We start from the raw sequence: 15,264 nt of genomic DNA, 5'->3' as shown, positions 1-15,264 counted from the left end.
GTGGTAAACATTGACATTACTTTATAGTGTGATAGACAAACGAATAGGCTAATGGTTTGTAGTGAAGTTGATAATGTTAGTGCTTGTGGAGGTGACCACCCAACAGTCGTATTAGTGCTTCTTTTGTGTCTGTTAACGCTTCTGTATGCGCGCACCTACACACACTCACACATACTCGCTCTGATAGTGAAAACTCCTCTCAGTCAGATACAGTCTAATCCTTGCTGACAGACCAGCTTAGCACCAGCAGGCCTGCGAAGATGACGAGTTAACATGAGAGTGACACACACACAAACCCGCACACACATGCATACATTTGTATGACTGTTTGTACAACATGCACCTAAGGGAGTTGTCACTGAAACAAATGGATTAGTTAATTAAATAGATTTCTTTCCACAATTAAATGAATTTACATTTGCAAGAAAATGTATGTAAGTACCTGGCATTATGTCAAACTATAACTCGAAATTATTGTTTTTCTTTGTGTTTATCCCATAGACTGTATAACGATGGTTTATCCCAATAAAACTAAAAGGAGGCTTTCTCCTACTCATACTTTCTCCTATTTTTTTTATGCGAATGTCGTCACTTCCAGGATAACACGGAAGTTGACAGAACTATGTACATTGCGGCTCACGGTGAGCTCTGGCCAGCTGCGTGTTCTTCATCGCCAGGGTCTTACAGGTGAAGATTTGTACTGTCTAGGCTAGATTATTAAAATGCATTAAACATTGTTTTGGCTTTTGCGGTCATCATGTCTACTAGGACTATTATCACATTAGAAAGCGTGCAGTGCTAGCTAAGGCGCAAGCTAAGGTGGTATTGTGTAGCTAGCTGGCTACTGTAATCACTGACACTATAAAACTAGTGTCAGTGATTACAGTACTTACCGACTACCAGCAAGTTAGTTAACGATTAAACAAACAAAAAAAGTGTGACTTGTACTGTGTCACGTAACCTAGGTAGTTGCTTTTAACGTATATCATCGGTTTTTGTCAGTGGTAGCACTTTAAGTTATCTACTAGCTAGGCTACTCCAAGTTGACACAACAGTATAACTCAACACCACTGTAGGCAAGTTGCAGGGCTAATACATCACATGTTTTACTAATCACATCGACCCTCCACTCTTTTTCCCAAGTGATGAAGCCTGCCATAGCAGAGAAGTCGGGAAATACCCCTTCCTCTTGGGTGTGTGTGTGTCCCAGAGGCCTTAGGGAGGTTCAGTGCAGGCACATAGAGCAGGGAAGAGAGTCTGGTCACACTGGAGGAGATGGGGGTAAGATACTTCTCCTTCTCACTACTTAACACTACTACTTCTTTATATTTGGATGTATTTTACTCAAACCTAACCGTAACCTGTTAGGACAATCATAATTTGTCTTTTTCAGCTTTATCATCGAGTGACTGCCCACGGTTGGGTTCTTTGTGTCAAGTGAGAGTCCGACTCAAAGAGGGTCCGGAAATGGGTCAGCTGGATGCGAGCCTGTCGGTCACACCGGACCAGCCAATCACAGAGCTGACTGGGACGCAGCCAATACCATTCCCACGTGCTCTAGACTCTGTCCTGCAGGTCCCGCTGGGTGATTGGACGGTGCTGCGACTCGGGGACGGTCAGTGTGACATCACAGAGAGCTGCCTAGAGGGGATGACAGCTAGAGGCATGTGTGAGGTAAACCAAAACAGAAAAACACATAAACAGCCAAAACCGATCTGATTGTCGAAATCTAAAGCGTGCAGCATTTGTATCCTCTTCCCCCACTCTAGATATTACTGACTCCAGTGAGACACGGTTCCAAAGCCAGCGCTGACTTGGTGCTCTGCCCCGGAACCGATGATGCAGAAGGAGAGAACGCCACAGACCAGCCTCTGAGCGCCATCGTCGAGCTCCACTCATTCACGCCAGGCAGGGAATCCTGGGAAGTTCCCCCAGGTGAGAAGTGGAGCTGGCTAAGGTCGCACAAGGAGCGCGGAGGAGCCCGGTTCAGGAGCGGCGACGTGTGGGGGGCCGCAGACAGTTACAGCCGTGCGCTCAAACTCCTCATTACCCTCCAGCAACACACGCGGGATACAAGCGGAGGGATGGAGGACATAGAGGAGAAGGAGGAAGAGGAGGAGGAAGACCAGCAGACAGGCGATGCCACTCAGCAGCCGCCCTCAGAAGCCCCTCTCCCCACGCTGAGGGAGTACAGAAGCGTCAAAGCGGAGCTCCACTCTAACCTCTCTCTATGCCAGCTCAAACTGCACCTACCCGAGAGAGCCAGGACCAATGCTGCTAAGGCCGTTCAGCTGGAGCCTGACGGGGCCAAGGCCTGGTACCGGCTGGGCCAAGCCTGCCTGGAAGTGGCTGATCTGGGGGAGGCCAGGAGAGCTTTTCAGAGGCTACTTGAGCTGCAGCCAGACTCGTCCACTGCTCAGAAGGGACTCAGAGAAGTGGGGAACAGGGAGAGGGAGACAAACAGCCAGTTAGGACAGAGACTCAGTAAAATGTTCAGTTGAGTTTGGACTGAGATCGAGCGGGTGTTGGAATCTAGCTCCGGAAGTCTGTAACATCTTATCAGATCAAAACTGCTTGTAAAACCATTGGTGTTACTGGTGCTGTATTGCTTGACCACTTTTATAATTGTCAAGTGCACTTCAATGAATATTTATTTTCTGAATGTAAATCTATGTAGGCCACATTTTATAGTAGCCTAGCTATATGAGAGACATCAATATTAATGATGAATGGTCAACTGAAGATTTGGATTTCAAAATAAATGCTTATAATGAATCCCAGCATGTGAAGCGCAATTATCTCCAATCCTTTTTCCAAAACTTTTATGAATTGATGATGGTCAAAAGTTGCTGTGAGATTAGCGATGACAAAGTCAACACCGCTATAGGCCACTAAAGGACTTTTTCATTGATCCTGTTCAACCAAATAGTAGGCTATTTCTTGCTACAAGCTAAGATAGCAAGGTTTGTCTCATAGACTGTTCTTTTTACAGTTAATGGTTTGTCTAGTTACTATGTAAAATAATATAAAATAATGTATTGCAGGGCTGGCAACTCTCACGCATTGGCCGTGAGACACACGCATTTCAACCAGTTCACCGACGCTCTCTCGCCATACCTTGTATTTCTCACACTGACAAGGCAACGCCAACGACACCAGATTTGGTGGGTTTGCCCCAGACCACCAAATCTCACTCCAAGGTTGTTGTTTTTTAAAGTTGGCAGCCCTGGTATCGTTCATTGGAATGTAGACATTTAGAATTTTAACTCTCACAGGCGAAAAAGATAGCCCGTGCTGCTTCTGCTGACGAAAAGATGGTCGCTCGAGTCCACCATACGTTTTTCCATGCATCTGATATATGTTATATATATATATAAATACCATAACTTTAACAATGGCAGTAATACATTGGATTCATTGTAATTTATCACTGACTTTTATGAACCATCCATTGACTTTAAACGTGCTTTTCTGTGTTAAAGGTGCTAAATTGCGTTGTCTCCTTGGGAATCAGTTGTAAAGTAATGAATTATACGAGTACAGAACGCCTGCCTACACCAGTGCCATTCTCAACACTCGTCAGTCGTCACGTTCTAAATGTACGTACAATTCAAAGTATAGGGACTAAAATGCCGAAACCCGGGATCGAACCAGGGACCTTTAGATCTTCAGTCTAACGCTCTCCCAACTGAGCTATTTCGGCGTGGCTACAACTGTGTGTTACATTGTTTTAAGATGTGTTTTTTCAGTTCTTCAGTTAGGTAAATCCCAAGAAAAAATAAGCCTTCCCGTTTTCTGGAATAAAAAACAAAAAAGGTTTATATGTGGCTTTGCAGTTGTCCAGTTGTTCATAACTTAGATGTAATATGTTTCTACAAAATCTGAATCAAGCCAGTAAGTTGTTACACTGTCATTACATAGTTATTATGTTGTCATTACACTGTTATTATGTTGTTATTACACTGTTAGTAAGTTTGGTATTACACTGTTGTTACACTGTTATTACACAGTTAACTGAGTATCTGTACTTCTAAAGTGAAGGATGTGTGTACTTTTGCCATCTCTGCCAGTAAAAAATATTAACTTAAAAAATATTTGGTGCCTTACAATCTTTACAGTATTTATTGTCTTGAACTTTCAGTAAAAAAGGTATACAAGTGTTTTAGACTTCATATTGTGCAATCTCAGACTGTAGTTCTCCCAGGTTGGAGTTAACAAAAGCCACATCATGACATATTACATGAAGAAAGCTTCAGACATACAAGAATTGTAATGCACAATGACAAAAACCATACATTGCTAAGACCAAAAGTGTACACCACATTTTTTTCAAAACAGTTCATTTTGACATTCAAAGTTCCCTGGTTCCAACAGTATTAAAGTAGAATTTGACATTCCCATATCCCAATTTTCCCTCTCTCCCCCTTCTCTCCCCTTGGAAGGACGTCTCTAACTCTCGTTCCTCTCCTCACTTCCTCTTCTTCTTCTGTGCCCCGCTGGAGTCTGCGTGAATCTGGGCAGACGACAGCTGTCTCCAGGAGTCTGTGATGAGAAGCAGAGGGATGATGATCCACAGTATGTTCATGAAGACAAAGTAGAACCAGAAGTAGATGGGGTGTCCGAGCTCGCTGTGGGCATATCCGTCCCTGTGCTCCGTGTAGAAGTAGAGAACCGCTCCGTACAGCTGGCCTGGAGGCAGAGATCAGGGTTAGAGAACACTGCACACATGAGAGAGACACCCGAACGCTGATGGAGTCCAGAGACAACGCTGGCTGGCAACAGTGTGTACATCTCAGACCACAATACAAATGTCTGGAAGGCAGCTGACATTGTTGAGCAATAAAATCGTTTTGGGGGGTGAACTGGGCAATGGAAGGCTTGAGTTTGCAAAATAACCTACCTAGTGAGACGATGAGCTGCAGGATGAATCTGTAAGGCCTGTTGGTCAGGAAGGCAAACACAGTCCAGAAACTGAGTGGGCCCCACAACCAAGCGGTCACTGTCTCCATGCACACCGTGAAGTTATCCGCTCTGGAGAGAGAGGGGATTGATACTGTATCAGTGAGGCTGAAGTTATAAGATTAACTTCTGGTCTAGGTGCTGTAAAAACAAAAGTGCCTTACATTACGTATCGACTGTCACCCTTGGAGTACTCTTTCCCTGTTGACCCCAAAAAAGGACAAGATCATTGGTCACATGATTTCTGTTGTACGGATCAATCTTTCAGCTAGGCAGTGTTATAGTCGTTTACAAATGAAGTCCCCAACCTTAACCCTAATGGATGAAAAGAAGCGTACGCTAAATGAATAAACGTAAATGAAAACCACAAGCTGTGCTAATGCATTGCCACGGTATCTCTCTCTTTGTGGCGTAAACACTGTGGTCACACTGACACACTCACACAGCTGAGACAGCAAGCTCTGGTCGGCAGGTATGATGTCATAGTAGAGGGAAAACCAGCCCTCTATGACGCCATGAATGAAGCCGCACACGGCAAACCAGCACAGGGCCAGACGGCGTCCGACCCCCAGCCTGCCCCCGGCCCCCTGCCGTCCAGTTATCAGCCAGGTAGCCACCAGGAAGGCCCCCGACACAGAGAAAAGGAACACCAGGATCTCCGACATGGAACGGTCATTGGCCACGTAGTGTGGGATGGACAGGTTACGTGGCCAATATGGATGGGGAACCCGTGTTTCCATCATCTGTCAGAGAAAGAGTCAGAGCACTGATAAAAGGAACTACAAAAAGTACTTTTGGTGACAAAACTACGAGTTGTGTACGACAGTGTAAGACGAGATACCATGACAGTTTTTAAATGTATCTCACCTGTCATTAAGGCTATTAAACTATTGTAAGGATGTACTGAGGTAACAACTTAAACATTAGAATTATATTAATTATTATTTCAGCAACTTTTGCCATTCGTTACTTATAACCACTGTTAGCTGCTCTGCGGGACCAGGGGGAATAATAATACCGAAGTGAGCAACATTTTAAACAGACACTAAGACAGACGCACAGCAGTCTGATTTGCTAACAAAATGAATGGAGTTTGTTCAATTGCACACTTACCTTGGAAGCAGCTTGCAGATGTTTGCTGGTCAAGCTGTTTTAGAAATGTAAAATAGATGGATATTCCTTGAGTAAGAATATCTTGCCCCGACGTTCAAAGAACAATTTCAACACAGTCGGGCGTTGAGATCCATTGGCTGTAGATGAAAAAGAGGCAGACACAAATGATAACACAGGCCTATCAGATAGCAAACTGTACATCCTGAACAACACACGTGAGGCCGTTCAACTCGGTGATTGGTCATTCATGTCGGAACATGGATGTGGTGACGAGCAGTTTCTCTCCAATATCAGATCCAGTACGAGTTGTAAACGAACTATACCTTATCAACTATTGGCATCAACCGATGTAATAACCAACACACACGTGTGCTGTAATACATTACACTTCTCCAATAACTAAACAAAAGCGAACCCTCCTGCCGTGTCAGGGATACATCCCTGCCGTGACCCGGATTCGAACCGGGGTTGCTGCGGCCACAACGCAGAGTACTAACCACTATACGATCACGGCAACCTACTGAAGGCTCTGCACTGCGCGTTTAAAGTACGCTTTATGTACATTGTCGTCCAACCGGTTTATTTTCGCAACATAAACGCATTATAAGGTTAGGAATACAAGGCAGGAATTTATTAAGATATTACAACAGACTACAACAGACAGGCACACGTTGTTTCATGCCTTTTGGTTATCTGATGGAACAATTGTAGCAACAGCTTTCCATCAACATCAACCTAAAAATAAAATTATTACACTTTACCAACGACTACATATTGATAAACGGGTCTCACATAAAAAATATACAAGTCCCATATGGTCTAGCGGTTAGGATTCCTGGTTTTCACCCAGGCGGCCCGGGTTCGACTCCCGGTATGGGAACTACTCTTTTTATAATTGATGATTCTTTAACAATGTCTTACAATTCCCTAGATGCAATACGATGCTAAAACAATTTTGTCAATTCATTCGACACTGAGCTTTACCTAGCGTGATCTTGGATCGTCCTAGTCTACCGAAGACCGAGAAGGCAGCAGCTTGGATTGGCTAAACTATAGGTCAGGTGGTGTCTGTCACATGTCAATGCGGAACTGAAATAAGACGAACGGAAGAGTTTGTAAACATTACCAGAGCCTGTTTAAGATATTAGACATTCTCTGACATTACTAAAGAAGCATACATTGCTCTCTAGATCAATTAAATTGGAAGCGATAGACGTTTGTTCATCAAAGGATTACATTGCATGTTCTGCTATTTTGTTGTTTGGGACTGAGAGGAAGAAAAGAAGATGGGTCTTTCTGACTCACAAACATCTCTACAGTTGGATGAGGTTTTGCTTACATTTATGGACCAGCTAGAGGAACTGGAGGAGAAACGAGGCAGATTGAACTCACTCATTGAGCAGGTTTGGGTTTCAGCAAAAAAGCACAACACAACAATGTCCGAACTGCCCGAATATGTGTAGGCTAGAAAGACCGCACACTCAATGTCGTTTGTGTGCTCTCTAGGGATGGTTTTCCATGTCGCAAGCGCGTTATTCCATGGGCAACAAACAGGTTTCGTCTCTTCAGTATGGGAGCGAGATGGAGCCGCTAGTCCGTGTGCATGCAAGGTAAGAATTTGCTTTGATTTGTACATAATGCTATGTGGATTTTCTAAATTTGCTGCCTGACTTGAATCGTGTGCTACAGAACACTGACGAATGGTGATGCTGAGTTTCACACTGAGAGAATAACGCGGATGTGCGATGACAACGAAAAAGACTCAAAGCCAGTGGAAGATATAGGACCTAAAGAGGAAGGTACGTTGTCATAATATATTGTATCAACGTTATTTTTAAAAAGAACATACCTACTTAATAACAATTTGAACGATGGGATTAAGTAATAATCCAAATGTAGGCCTATTTGCTTTCAGTTTGTTTCACTCATTAACTCCCGTGTTATTTCCAGCTCTTTCTTAACTATTAATGTTCACCAGGTGTGAGGAGAAGAGTTAAAGCTAAAAAGGACGGTGCAGAAGATGATGTGGATGAAAAGCCTTCGTCGAAAACTGAGAATGCTCCTGTTGGTTCCTCATCTAAACCAACTAAATCCGAGCACAACCCACAACAAGACCCACTGAAATGGTTTGGGATTCTTGTGCCCCAGTCTCTGAAACAAGCTCAGTCTTCTTTCAAACAAGGTTTGTTTAGTGTGTCTTTTCAAAAAAGAATAGATTTGACCAAATCATACATTACAGATACTATGATGGGGCCAAAATACTGACATTTAAATCTACACACTAAGGTCGCCTTTCAGTGCCTTTGATTGTATAAAACTATACATTTTTACCTTAAGTAGGTTTCAACGTGAAGCTTGTTTTGACGGCAAGCTGTTCAACATAGGCCTTATGGTAGCAGTGAGGCCACATGAAGGAGGGGCGATTAGTGAAGCTATTAGCTTACTGGTGTAACTTTCTCCTCATTAAATTAAACATTGTCATATATTGCGCTAATTTGTTTGCTATATGGACCAGGCCTACCTTGGAGGTTTACATAATGTAGTCGTCGGGGCTGGCAAAATTCATCACTGAAACTGTCACGCAATAACAATAAAACACAAATCTTATTTAGTGCACAAACGAAAGATGCAGCCATTTCTGACACTCACACACACACACACTCACTCACACACTCTCTCTCTCAAATATAGGGATCGAGCTTTCTGCAGAGATTGCTGCTCTCCAGAGTGAAGTCCTGAGGACCAGAAGACAGTTGCAGCAACTCCTGAAAGACAAACAAAGTTTACCGGAAAAAACGGATGCAACCACATGAGACTAACTGCCATAGACTGATTTAGAATCCAATCTTGTACTTTATGGTCAGGCTGTAAATGTAGCCTATTAAAATATTTCGTGCATATGTATACATGTTTTTAGATGAAGATACATTCCGACTGTGTGTGCTTCTTGCAAAGAGTGACTGATGTCAGTGACATCCGGAAATGGGTTCAATCATAGATAAATCATATGGGTACCTACAATATAGGCCTACCATACTCTTTGGTTATACTATAATTGGTACAATGGCATATAGGGGAAGTGCAGTTAGATTTTGCAGATCATGTCGAAAGCATCCCAGATCCCCAGTCAGATGCGTAGCAAACATTCTCTAATTACTAATGCTGACCAGTCAGTATTGGCGCCTTCAGGGAATGACTGACAGGACGGAACAACATGCAAATGAAAATGAAATCCCAAAAGGAATTAAACCAGGAAAACGGCGGTAGAGCGTGAAAATGCAATGGGCCGTTTAGGAAATAATTCATACTGTCTTTACAAAACACAAAACGCATTCACATGTGAAATGTTCACGCATTCATACTACTGAAAACTTACATACAAATTAAATGCTCGCACAGACGCATGTGAAACACATTCATACACATATGAAACACTCAAGTCTTATAAGGATGAGTAAGAATGTTTGAGAATGTAAGAGTGTGAGAAAGCGTTCAGTATCCGGAATCCATTTCAGCATTTCTGGAAGTCAGTTTTAAGTAGTTTAGCAATGTTACAGAAACAGGAGCATAATAGCTTTAAACAGGACCCCCAAAAAATAATACTGGGTGACCAAACACACAGATCTAGAAAAAGTCAAGAAAGCAGGGTTCTGGAGTGTGAAGATTTTTTGCTGTCACTTCAATTTTTGGCAAGACACAATGCAGCCCTGCCCTGAAATGCACCCCCCATTTAATTTCTGTTCTGTATATCCCAGCATCAAATTATTCTTACTGTAGGCCTACACTGAGGGGATTACTATGAGTAACCAGAGTAAGTTTCATGCATCTGGAACTTTCCTAGTCAGAGTTAGCAGGGGGTGCATTTCTTGGCAAGACACATTACTGCCCTGAAATGCACCACCCATGTAACTTCTGTTCTGTATATCCCACCATCAAATGATTCTTACTGTACATGTGTTTGTGTAAGGACAGTCTGAATTATTTCCTAAACAGCTCCTCATACAATAGCAAAGGGTGGTGCAGTTTCTCACTTTTCACATTTAAACAAAAATGAAAATGCTAATCACATGATTTCATTTTGATATGGACTAAAAAAATGCAGACAAAAACAGAAATTTTAAATCATATTGTGGAATTGCATTTTCATAAACTGAGGGTAATGCAGGCAAAATGTGAAAATTAAAATGCTATTGTGGGATCGCATATTCATTTTTAAGGTATTTTACAAAGCTGGCCATGACTTTGAAAATGAAATGCTAAAATTCATTTTTAATATTGTCAGGAAATTTGCATACCAGCCATGAAAATGTAAATCACATGATTTCCTTTTCATTTGATTTTGACAGAAATAATGTGGTTGAAGTTTCCATAAAAAAATAGAATTTGAATAAAGTCAATATGCTTCCATTCTACGCCAGTAGCTACACCGTCTCAGATCACATGATGGTTAATCCGAATCCATGGATCCAACGGATAAAACCAAATGAGACCGGAGCCGCGTTAAATGCCCAACCGGGAACTGACGAAATAGAACGATATAATCTCGTGCACGGTATACTTCCTGGTCCAATTGTAATGGAGACCGAATTGCTCTGAGACCAACCCATCTGCCTCCAACGGACGGATGACAGACCTAGAGAAGAGATGGAACACTTGTGTAGGATTAGAAACGATATACTTTACATCCAAGCATGACACGCACAGTGGCCAGCATCACTGTAGCCATTCTCAGATTCGATAGCTCTAAAAGCAGAAATGTAACTGCTGTTTGCAATTGTCTTTTGTTGCGCTCTCATGCCAGACTGTGATCATTTCGATTGAAAAGAAAACATCGCTACTCTCATGATCAGAGGCGAGGTGAGATGATACACAGTCTATCCAAGATCGTCTATCAAGAGTTCTATTCACTTCCGAGTAAAAGGGTTGTACAATCCAATGGCGTCAAATTCGAAGGTATCTATTTTGGATTACTTTAATATCGTATTTGAAGGGGAAAATGGCAAAATCGAATCCAACTGCAAGGCTTGTGGCACAAGGATTCAGGCCAAACGAAGTGTCACATCCAACTTCGTCACCCATCTGAAGGTAAAATGATCATATATTCTTGTCTTTTTTTGCCTTCATATGATATATATTTGATAAAACCCTCAGTGGCACATTCATGTTGTGCGGAGACGTTTTTTAAAAGGGGAGGGGAATTAGGGAATTGCCCGATGGCTTGGGCTAGTCGTTAGCCGAAGATTTTCCCTTTATGAAGCTGTCTACAATCTTCATAATGACTATGTCACAGACTAATGAGGGCTTCTGAGTAATATGGAACAATTATTCAAAACATCACATCCGGAGAGAAGGAATTATAGACGAAACAGAATGTTGTAGGCTACATGGTTGCTCACACAGCGAGATGGCTGTGGTTGGATAATGTTTGTTTATAAAGTTACAAAGTTTCAGGAGGCTACCTTCCCCTCCACTTGTCTCCATCTTTCCTTCGTTTTATGCCTGCTTACAGCGTAAGCACCAGGCCATGTATGATGAGTTTGTTAAGAGGAAGGATATGAAGAGAGAGGCATACTCATCAAGCTCCATGCATGGCCTCACCACCGCCACCAACGGGGGCAGCGCCCGCTTCTCTCACACAATTTCTGCTGGAGCCGGAGGGGGAGGGATAGGAGGAGCAGGAGGGGCTGCAGGAGGAACCAAGTTTGACCGCCATGATCCTCGGCAGGTGGGTTCACACCTTTAGATTCCTGTGTTTTTTTGTTTGTTTGTTGCAAATGCAAGCTTATTGCAGTGTTATCAACCGGGAGTAGTATATCTTTTTTAAGTGCTGTATTTAAGGCTTCCTCATATTACCGTCATCCCTCAGGTCCTGATCTCGGAGGCTATCGCAAAGATGATCGTGCGTGACCTGCAGCCGGCGTCCATCGTGGAGAACCAAGGTTTCCGTGAGCTCCTCGCCCTTCTGGAGCCTCGTTTCACCCCTGAGTCGCGGCGCAACGTCCAGAGCCAGCTTCTACCAGCCTATGCCTACCAGGCCCAGCTCGCCACCCGCCAGGCCTTGGCCTCGGCGCACGCTCTCAGTCTAAGCCTGGATTTGTGGAGTGGTCCCTCAGGGGCCAATGCAGGGTAGGTGTATAGGACATTTAAATGTGTGTTTTTATGTATTTGTCGTATCCACATTCTCTCTTTTCTGGATCCAAGACTTGCTTTTTTCTTTTATTTAGGTTCTTGGTAAACATTTGTATTTTAAGCAAAAATGTTAAGGTATAGATTTGAGCATCACTCAATGCCATAAGTATAACATATTGTATAGTATCTGTAATGTTCCACCTCGGGCCAATGTTTTCTATCATCTACAACATGTTTGTAACAACATTGCCTGTCACCGTGTTTCATTGGTAGGTACCTGGGTGTCACCTGCCACTTCCTGACCGCTGATTGGCAGATGCGCTCTGCCTTGCTGGCATGCCTTTCCCTGGTTGGTGGCAGTTCATCCAACCGTGTGCTGACAGAGTTTCAAGAGGTGTGCCATGCTAACGGGGTCCTGGGACGCGCGTTCCGCGTGGTGGCCGACGCCTTTCCTGCTGAAACGTGGCCCACGTGTCATCTCCCGGGCTTCCACATCCACGCCAATGGAGAAGGGGAGGAGGAGGAAGAGGTGGACAGTGGGAACGAGGACGCGCAGGGAGCGGACAAGAGGAACGGAGGGAGCGACGGAGGGGAAGAAGTGGGAGAGGAGTGGGGGGACTTGTGGGACCAGGGTCTGGGTGTGTGTCGGGTGGACTGTTTCTCTCGCTCCCTGGACGCCTGTGTGAGAGAGGGGTTGCGTTCCTGCCCTCAGCTCTCCTCCGCCCTGGCCAAAGCTGCCTGCTTCTACAATTACATCACCTCTGCTGTACCCACAGAGAAACTCAACCAGGTGTTCGGCAACCCCGAGGGCCCCCCGGCAGGTTTGAGGGGCCCTGCACCTGTGGAAAGGGACTGGGCGTCCCAGCTGAAGGTGAGTAGCATCTGTAACATTTAAAATACACCAACATAGACACATTATCCTGCAATAGTGCGTTTATCTAGTTTTGGGCTGCACCTATGCTAATGAGATTTCTCTGCTATGAGACTTCACGTTAGCTTTACCACTGGGATATTGGATACCAATATTTGGAATGATTATTCTTGTTATTTGGAAAGGGTGACTGTGTCCTCCGTGCAGGTGTTGCGGCGCATGCTTGACTGTGCTGACTTCCTGGAGGAGGTGAGCGGGCGAGGGGAGCTGGCGCTGGGCAGCCCAGAGAGGGCGCTACTGAGGGAGCTCACAGACACGCTGGAGCCCTTCACTGAAGCCTGGGACATGGTGCAAGGAGACCGACAGGCAGACAGACACGTGGCCCTCAGCTTAGCTCTGCCCTGTGTGCTGGGGCTCCGGAAGCACCTGTCAGAGACCTCCACCCCCCACTGCCCCTCTCTCCTGCTGGGCCTGGCCCAAGGTGTGGAGCGCAGGCTGGCTCCTCTCCTGCAGGACCCTCTCTACATCACTGCCACCACCCTGGACCCCCAGTTTAAGCTCTCCTGGAGCAGTGATGACTGGCACAGGCAGGTTGTCCTGGAGGAGGTGAGTAAACTCTCCACCCCGGCCTCGAGCCTCCAGGACCCCTGCTCGGAGACCCATCCCCAGGCCCAGTCACCTTCATCCCAGGCCCCATCACCTGTCTCCTCACTGGCCAGACCCTGCAAGCTCTTTTCCTTCATCAAACAGAGGCCAACGGCACAGGCCAAGAGCCTGGAGCAGGAGCTGGCTGCGTACCTGCATGAGGAGCCCACGGACGAGGAGCCCTTGCACTACTGGAGGCGGAAGGCCATTGACTTCCCTCAGCTTGCCCAGGTGGCCCAAAGGGCGTTCACCATCCCAGCTAGCAGCACGGGTGTAGAAACCATTTTTTCCCTGGCAGGACGCTGTCTGCGGCCAGAGACGGGCCGCGTCCTACCAAAGAACCTGGAGACACTCATCTACCTGAAGGCCAACTACAGGCTTCTGTGGATGTAGGGGAGAAATTCTACTGCTGTTCAGATACACTCACTACTGACCGTAAGACATTGGGCCAATTACAACCAACTGAGCTAAGGGGATGGGTCTTAAGGGACTCCAATTGTTGTAACTTGCTTGTTTCGGTAGATAAATAAATACTTTATATATAAACAAAATATTTTTATGGGTTCCATCCTTTATTTTGAGTTTGAAACAAGGGGCTACTTTGACATCACAGCCCAGCAAGTTTTACTTAGTTGCTATGGAAACAACTCACGTTGGTTGGAATTGGCTTGTGTCAGTAATTATGGGAACCTAAATTATTTCAAGGACTTCAAACCAATGTGAGATCTGGGAGCATGGATTATGCATTGATTTCAGAGTTGCCTCAGAAGTCACATCTATCTAGCTGTTCTTAAATTGGGATTCTGGCTTAGGTGGTATTTGATGCCACCATTGTCAGACTTGTGTGCGTGCAGAGTAGCACTAGCCTTCTGACCACAGTCTAGGTGTTTCTTTGGACAATCTAGAATAATGTATTATATTTCTGTGGACCAAGAAGGCTGATCAATACTAATGCATTTACCGACATTCTTATTACAGCTGCAGCAGGATTTAGAATCATAATATTATGTTACAGAAAACACTGACTCCCAAACACAGCTTGTGCCTGTACTATACTACCAGCCAGTATACTGTAGTCAGATACCAAGGATAACCAAATGGTCTTTTATATAGCATTTATATATCAATGATAAGCTTATGTCGTAACTAATTAAATATGTTAAAGCTTAGTGAAGCTGAGCCAGGAGTGATAGGCTTCACTTTGTACACACATTGTAAGATGGACTGATTCACTCACTCCCTTTCTCTTTCTCACTACAATAAACTTGTACAATAGTGGATGGGCAAGTTTGTTTGAGTCCGTTTGAGACATCTTAGCATGTGTTCTTAGACATACAGTATGTGTTCTTAGACATACAGTATGTGTTCTTAGACATACAGTATGTGTTGTTGTGTTTTCTGATAGTGAAAGCATGCCGTGTGCGCATAGGAATGAGTGTGTGTGTCCGCACACACATCTTTCGCTGGTGGAGGAATGGCAGGCAGACTGCCAATCTCATTTTTGACCCTAATGCATTTATATCTTCCCCTGCAAATCCTTCTTAGCC

General features: G+C 44.4%; 4 protein-coding genes and 3 non-coding genes across 7 annotated transcripts; 4 read left to right on the top strand and 3 right to left on the bottom strand.

The window, feature by feature from the left end:
• The first annotated feature begins 619 nt into the window (after positions 1-619).
• Positions 620-2,773, top strand: fkbpl (FKBP prolyl isomerase like). Its single transcript, XM_067240464.1, has 4 exons — positions 620-687; positions 1,144-1,281; positions 1,394-1,674; positions 1,770-2,773. Exons 2-4 carry the CDS (start codon positions 1,146-1,148, stop codon positions 2,499-2,501), a joined length of 1,149 nt encoding a protein of 382 aa, XP_067096565.1. The 5' UTR covers positions 620-687; positions 1,144-1,145; the 3' UTR covers positions 2,502-2,773.
• An 857-nt stretch (positions 2,774-3,630) lies between these two features.
• On the bottom strand, positions 3,631-3,703 carry trnaf-gaa (transfer RNA phenylalanine (anticodon GAA)). The gene has a single exon. It is a non-coding gene; the product is annotated as a tRNA-Phe (tRNA).
• Positions 3,704-4,100: 397 nt separating this feature from the next.
• Positions 4,101-7,076, bottom strand: ebp (EBP cholestenol delta-isomerase). Its single transcript, XM_067240451.1, has 6 exons — positions 7,057-7,076; positions 6,073-6,209; positions 5,402-5,702; positions 5,124-5,160; positions 4,901-5,031; positions 4,101-4,689 (listed from the first exon to the last, which is right to left on the bottom strand). The coding sequence occupies exons 3-6, from the start codon at positions 5,700-5,702 to the stop codon at positions 4,469-4,471; spliced, it is 690 nt and encodes a 229-aa protein (XP_067096552.1). The 5' UTR covers positions 6,073-6,209; positions 7,057-7,076; the 3' UTR covers positions 4,101-4,468.
• trnah-gug (transfer RNA histidin (anticodon GUG)) lies at positions 6,515-6,586 on the bottom strand. Its single transcript has one exon. It is a non-coding gene; the product is annotated as a tRNA-His (tRNA).
• trnae-uuc (transfer RNA glutamic acid (anticodon UUC)) lies at positions 6,881-6,952 on the top strand. The gene has a single exon. It is a non-coding gene; the product is annotated as a tRNA-Glu (tRNA).
• Positions 7,077-7,206: 130 nt separating the features above from the next.
• ccdc115 (coiled-coil domain containing 115) lies at positions 7,207-8,994 on the top strand. The gene is made up of 5 exons (XM_067240463.1): positions 7,207-7,475; positions 7,579-7,682; positions 7,762-7,871; positions 8,051-8,254; positions 8,764-8,994. Exons 1-5 carry the CDS (start codon positions 7,359-7,361, stop codon positions 8,883-8,885), a joined length of 657 nt encoding a protein of 218 aa, XP_067096564.1. The 5' UTR covers positions 7,207-7,358; the 3' UTR covers positions 8,886-8,994.
• A 1,619-nt stretch (positions 8,995-10,613) lies between these two features.
• Positions 10,614-14,964, top strand: si:dkey-109j17.5 (zinc finger BED domain-containing protein 4). The gene is made up of 5 exons (XM_067239123.1): positions 10,614-11,157; positions 11,582-11,797; positions 11,939-12,198; positions 12,475-13,072; positions 13,280-14,964. Exons 1-5 carry the CDS (start codon positions 11,008-11,010, stop codon positions 14,108-14,110), a joined length of 2,055 nt encoding a protein of 684 aa, XP_067095224.1. The 5' UTR covers positions 10,614-11,007; the 3' UTR covers positions 14,111-14,964.
• The last annotated feature ends 300 nt before the right edge of the window (positions 14,965-15,264 follow it).

This window comes from Osmerus mordax, chromosome 7, assembly GCF_038355195.1.
Source record: "Osmerus mordax isolate fOsmMor3 chromosome 7, fOsmMor3.pri, whole genome shotgun sequence".
NCBI lineage: Eukaryota > Metazoa > Chordata > Actinopteri > Osmeriformes > Osmeridae > Osmerus > Osmerus mordax.
The sequence above is the reverse complement of the archived record's forward strand: the minus strand, read 5'-3'. Positions and strand labels throughout refer to the sequence as shown.

What these genes read in the sequence shown, in the direction of transcription:
- fkbpl (XM_067240464.1), top strand. Translation starts at nt 1,146, where the DNA reads ATGAAGCCTGCCATAGCAGAGAAGTCGGGAAATACCCCTTCCTCTTGG. An exon ending in TCACACTGGAGGAGATGGGG is followed by an intron (nt 1,282 to 1,393) that starts GTAAGATACTTC and finishes TGTCTTTTTCAG; the next exon opens with CTTTATCATCGAGTGACTGC. An exon ending in CAGCTAGAGGCATGTGTGAG is followed by an intron (nt 1,675 to 1,769) that starts GTAAACCAAAAC and finishes CCCCCACTCTAG; the next exon opens with ATATTACTGACTCCAGTGAG.
- ebp (XM_067240451.1), bottom strand. Translation starts at nt 5,702, where the DNA reads ATGATGGAAACACGGGTTCCCCATCCATATTGGCCACGTAACCTGTCC. An exon ending in GAGCTTGCTGTCTCAGCTGT is followed by an intron (nt 5,161 to 5,401) that starts GTGAGTGTGTCA and finishes TGGGGTCAACAG; the next exon opens with GGAAAGAGTACTCCAAGGGT. An exon ending in GGTGACAGTCGATACGTAAT is followed by an intron (nt 5,032 to 5,123) that starts GTAAGGCACTTT and finishes CTCTCTCTCCAG; the next exon opens with AGCGGATAACTTCACGGTGT.
- ccdc115 (XM_067240463.1), top strand. Translation starts at nt 7,359, where the DNA reads ATGGGTCTTTCTGACTCACAAACATCTCTACAGTTGGATGAGGTTTTG. An exon ending in TGAACTCACTCATTGAGCAG is followed by an intron (nt 7,476 to 7,578) that starts GTTTGGGTTTCA and finishes TGTGCTCTCTAG; the next exon opens with GGATGGTTTTCCATGTCGCA. An exon ending in TATAGGACCTAAAGAGGAAG is followed by an intron (nt 7,872 to 8,050) that starts GTACGTTGTCAT and finishes AATGTTCACCAG; the next exon opens with GTGTGAGGAGAAGAGTTAAA.
- si:dkey-109j17.5 (XM_067239123.1), top strand. Translation starts at nt 11,008, where the DNA reads ATGGCGTCAAATTCGAAGGTATCTATTTTGGATTACTTTAATATCGTA. An exon ending in ACTTCGTCACCCATCTGAAG is followed by an intron (nt 11,158 to 11,581) that starts GTAAAATGATCA and finishes GCCTGCTTACAG; the next exon opens with CGTAAGCACCAGGCCATGTA. An exon ending in ACCGCCATGATCCTCGGCAG is followed by an intron (nt 11,798 to 11,938) that starts GTGGGTTCACAC and finishes GTCATCCCTCAG; the next exon opens with GTCCTGATCTCGGAGGCTAT.